At 27.6% G+C, this 4,150-nt stretch overlaps 2 protein-coding genes across 2 annotated transcripts; both read right to left on the minus strand.

Annotated features, from left to right (window-relative positions):
- Positions 1-1,070: 1,070 nt before the first annotated feature.
- On the minus strand, positions 1,071-1,718 carry LOC105620295 (hemK methyltransferase family member 2-like). Its single transcript, XM_012201799.1, has one exon. The coding sequence runs from the start codon at positions 1,716-1,718 to the stop codon at positions 1,071-1,073; it is 648 nt and encodes a 215-aa protein (XP_012057189.1).
- A 108-nt stretch (positions 1,719-1,826) lies between these two features.
- LOC105620296 (SNAPIN protein homolog) lies at positions 1,827-2,651 on the minus strand. Its single transcript, XM_012201800.1, has 2 exons — positions 2,500-2,651; positions 1,827-2,139 (listed from the first exon to the last, which is right to left on the minus strand). Exons 1-2 carry the CDS (start codon positions 2,649-2,651, stop codon positions 1,827-1,829), a joined length of 465 nt encoding a protein of 154 aa, XP_012057190.1.
- Between the last annotated feature and the right edge of the window lie 1,499 nt (positions 2,652-4,150).

Here is a 4,150-nt window from a genome sequence, read left to right on the forward strand (position 1 = left end):
ATATCCATTCTTAGAATGCCAATGTTCACGAAACACATTTAGCTTCTATATATATATGTTATTTTTATAATATAAGTATACATCCAAATATGAAAATATCTAAAAATAATATGTAAAAATATTAAAAATCAGTTTTTATTATAAATAAGAAATGTCTTTGTTATTGATATGATATGATTTATAAATAAAATATCAATTTTTTCTGTTAATCTTTACTATATTATACTATATAATATAATTATTATATTATAATTATCTTATCATTTGAAATAAATTCAACTTTTAGAAAAATTGGGATATTCTGCTTTAATAAAAATGTTTTTCAAAATTAACTTATTTAACATGAGTTAATTCAATCGTAATATAACTTGAACTATTTTTATGTTTATTCAATTTACCATTCAACTTAACTATTTAATTTTATATACCATTAATTTAATTTAGTTAAAAAAATGTAATGACAGCATTTCACATAGGTTTAATCTTTCACCAAAAAAATTAAAAAATATTTAATATAACAGTATATAACGTTTCTTTATCTAATAAATTAGTGATATTGTTGTTAAAATGTTAAATATTATTTTTGTATATCTTATTTCTTCTTATTCATTATTTACGAAAAAAATGTGTTTAAAGCCAGAATGAACTCTTATAATCATTCTAGGAGGAATTCAAGTTCGATGGGATATTTGTAAAAAAGATGTGACTTCTTTTTTTATTAGCTTCTATTTATCAACTTCTTTCTTAAATGAACAATTATTGCTAAAGATAAAAGTATACATAGACAAGGAATTAAATTATTATTTTATGCAATACATTAGTATGCCTGTATATATTAATTGCAATTATATAATACATAACAATGATTTACAAATAATATAAATGTTACAACTATCTATGTAATATATAATATGATTCAAATAGATGTAGTTTTTTCATTTATCTGTAATTTATCACCATAATAATTACACTTAGAGCATATAATCACTGAAGTAATATCTCTTTTCTTTTTCCATAAAATTAAAATATTTTAAAATATCTTGTGAATGTTATATCCTTGATATGTAGTGCTAACTTTTCGTTTCCTTGACTTTACAAAAACGTAAAATATACAAATGTTCTCCTCTTATTTTCCTTTCATGAACAATTTCACCAGACATATTTAATTTTTTGAAAGTGCTGAATATATATTCAGGATCATTTTCTTTTATAACAACTAAATAAAACAATCCTGCATCTGATAAGATTTTGGGAATAATAGCAAATACTTGTTCCATAACTTGTCTACCATTTTTACCACCTGCCCATGTTTTGAATACAAGTCTGTCATCTATTACTTCGTTATATTCTGTAACTACATATGGAGGATTAAATAAAATAATGTCAAATGTATATTTAATTCGTATACAATCTAATAAATTCATTTGAAGGACATTTATATCGACTGAATTAATCAGACTAGTTCTTCTCGTGGCTCTACATGCATCAGGATTTATATCAATCGCAATAAATTGAACATTATGACGTTTTAATGCCATTGCTAAAGCTGTGATAACTATGCCAGAGCCACTACCTATCTCTAAACAAATTCTTGGCTTCATCGCATGTAGACTCTCTAAATCTGCCTCCAAAGCGTCCATCAAAAGATACGAATCCTCAGAAGGCTCATAAACTGTATTGAGCTCCTCATCAGATAGTTTAACTATTGGGGTCTCCATAATTTATAAGAAAAAATGTAATAAAATCTTATAAAATTTATGAATAATTATTTAGTAACAATTTGGTCATATGTTATCGATCATAGGTTTAATTAATAATATTGGAAATTATTGTTGCTTATCAGTCTCTGCTGTAGCTGGTTCTTCTTTATCAATTTCAATGCTTGTGTTGTTATATGCAGAACTATTATCTAGTAGTGTTTTTCGTTTGGCAGTACTCTTCTCAACAGCTTGATGCACTTTATTCAAGCACTCTTGGGTACTTTGCAGAATGTTGCTAACAATAGTAATCTTATGCTTAGCGTTAACTAATTTTTTTACATAAGAATCTGTGTCTAGTGGATACTGCAATGCTTCGTTGATTTTTTGAAGTTCCTCTGTTAGGGATTCAATCCGTTGCTTCAGCTCAATTTGGCATATTCTATAAAAAATAATATTCATATGTAAACCAAATAAACTCTTAATTTTTGTATGCAACAGAATATATAAGTGAATCTATGAATGAATGAGATAAAAATAAATGTTATTTTATTTGATATAATGACTATTTTCCTTTTAAGAAAACACAGTTGACATAATCATTATCTTGTTTGGCATTCAATAACGGTGGCAAAGATGAAATGACACTTGTATCGACTCTCTCTGTGCTTAAAAGGAAAGTAAATTTTATCCTACAAGAATATTGTAGAAACAACAAGCGTACAAAGTGCGACTGCGACATCGAAGAGAAGTTTATGGGCATACGCCCTGCAACGAATCGCAATGAGAAAATTGTGGATACCTTGTAGCGCGAATTCTATCATCCAGTTGGTCCACTGTAGGTTTCAGGAGACTCATGAGACCCTCTGTTAATGCATCTCGCGTGGGATTTTCGCAAAAGTCATCTATCTTGTCGTCGATCGATGTATTGTCACTCGCTGTATCCACATCCATGTTGCAACCGTAATACGACGTTTATCATAAGATGTGAGGTTAGGTACGGAAGGTTAGAAATGGTGAAGACGCACCCATGATACTCGAACGATTAGTTTTCATCGAAAATTTAAACCGGATCAGAATGTAAGAACCAATCAACTGCAGTCGAGCATTCTGTCGGTCGACTGTAACAGGAGAATACTCGACTGTAATTGGTTGATTCTTACATTCTGATTTAGTTTAAACCCTCGGTGGAAACTAGGCCAGTGATTGACTCACTCTCGTTTCGAGATATATATATCGATGATAATTTGATTTTCAAAATTTTAAAAGGCAAAATTATGATTTTTAATAATAGAAGGGGACTGAAGCAAGTAATTTTATATAAAAAATGTTTTACAAAAAATTTTATAATAAAATTATTTCTATCCGTCCATGTCAATAATATTTCTAAAAAATAATTATTTTTAAACAATAATTATTTTTCGCAGAGATTTTTTTAAATAATTATATTTCAAAAATATTATTGATGTTAATGAATAAAGATAGAGATATTTTTATTATAAAATTTTTATATAAAACTTTTTTATATTTTAAATTTCTAAAATATGATGAAAGAAGTGAAAATCATTTTACACATGCTTTCGTTCATTTTTGCGTCGCAACTGGTATTATCTAAATTCATCTGTTTTTTTATGTGTATACTTTCATTAAAGAAGTTTCATTAAAATTAAAATTTGACATTTCGTGAGGTTTTCTTGTAAGTATATATAATATTTTAGTGTCTACTTGCTTGTTATACTTTATTGCAGTTCTAATTAGCCGATAAATTAATATAAACTTTAAGGGAAATTTAGAGAATCAAGAAAAATCGATTTTTTAAATTTTAATCGGAAGAATATACTCTCAAAGCAATTTGAACAATTGATATTTATAGGTACAGACTCGCATAAAATCAGCGTGATCTGCATATTTTCTCTCTTTAAAAAAAAGAGTGATAGAATTTTTAATTTTTAAAAGTGAAATTTCACTCTTTAGATTAAAATTCCACTCTGAAGAATTTAGGGAGATTACATTAGGCACATAGAATATAGATGAGAAGAATAATCTGCATCAAAACGAGGCGCAATTTGCCTAGCGTAAACAATGTTACACGCTTTGATTAGTTTTCATTATATTGAGTTGTCCGGAAAGTTCGTGCCGACTAACCTATATAATTTAATAAATGTATACTAAAATTTAAATTTTCTGCGTTTCAATTTTCCTTCAACATCGGCATAAACTTTCCGGATAACCCAATAATTTGTGTAATTTTCATAATAATCATCAGACTGCTATCTCAAGTAGAACAAGTCACGATCACGTCAAAATAACATTAAAATGAATAGGAAATGATTGAAAAATGACTTTTAATGATCACTTTGAAGTCGTTTTGATATGACTTATTGTTCTGCGTAGGATTGCTTCTACTTTTTCTATCCATTCTCCTTTTTTCTTCCTTCTCCCTTCTCTCTCTC

This window comes from Atta cephalotes, assembly GCF_000143395.1.
Source record: "Atta cephalotes unplaced genomic scaffold scaffold00025, whole genome shotgun sequence".
NCBI lineage: Eukaryota > Metazoa > Arthropoda > Insecta > Hymenoptera > Formicidae > Atta > Atta cephalotes.

What these genes read in the sequence shown, in the direction of transcription:
- LOC105620295 (XM_012201799.1), bottom strand. Translation starts at nt 1,718, where the DNA reads ATGGAGACCCCAATAGTTAAACTATCTGATGAGGAGCTCAATACAGTT.
- LOC105620296 (XM_012201800.1), bottom strand. Translation starts at nt 2,651, where the DNA reads ATGGATGTGGATACAGCGAGTGACAATACATCGATCGACGACAAGATA. An exon ending in GATAGAATTCGCGCTACAAG is followed by an intron (nt 2,140 to 2,499) that starts GTATCCACAATT and finishes TATTTTTTATAG; the next exon opens with AATATGCCAAATTGAGCTGA.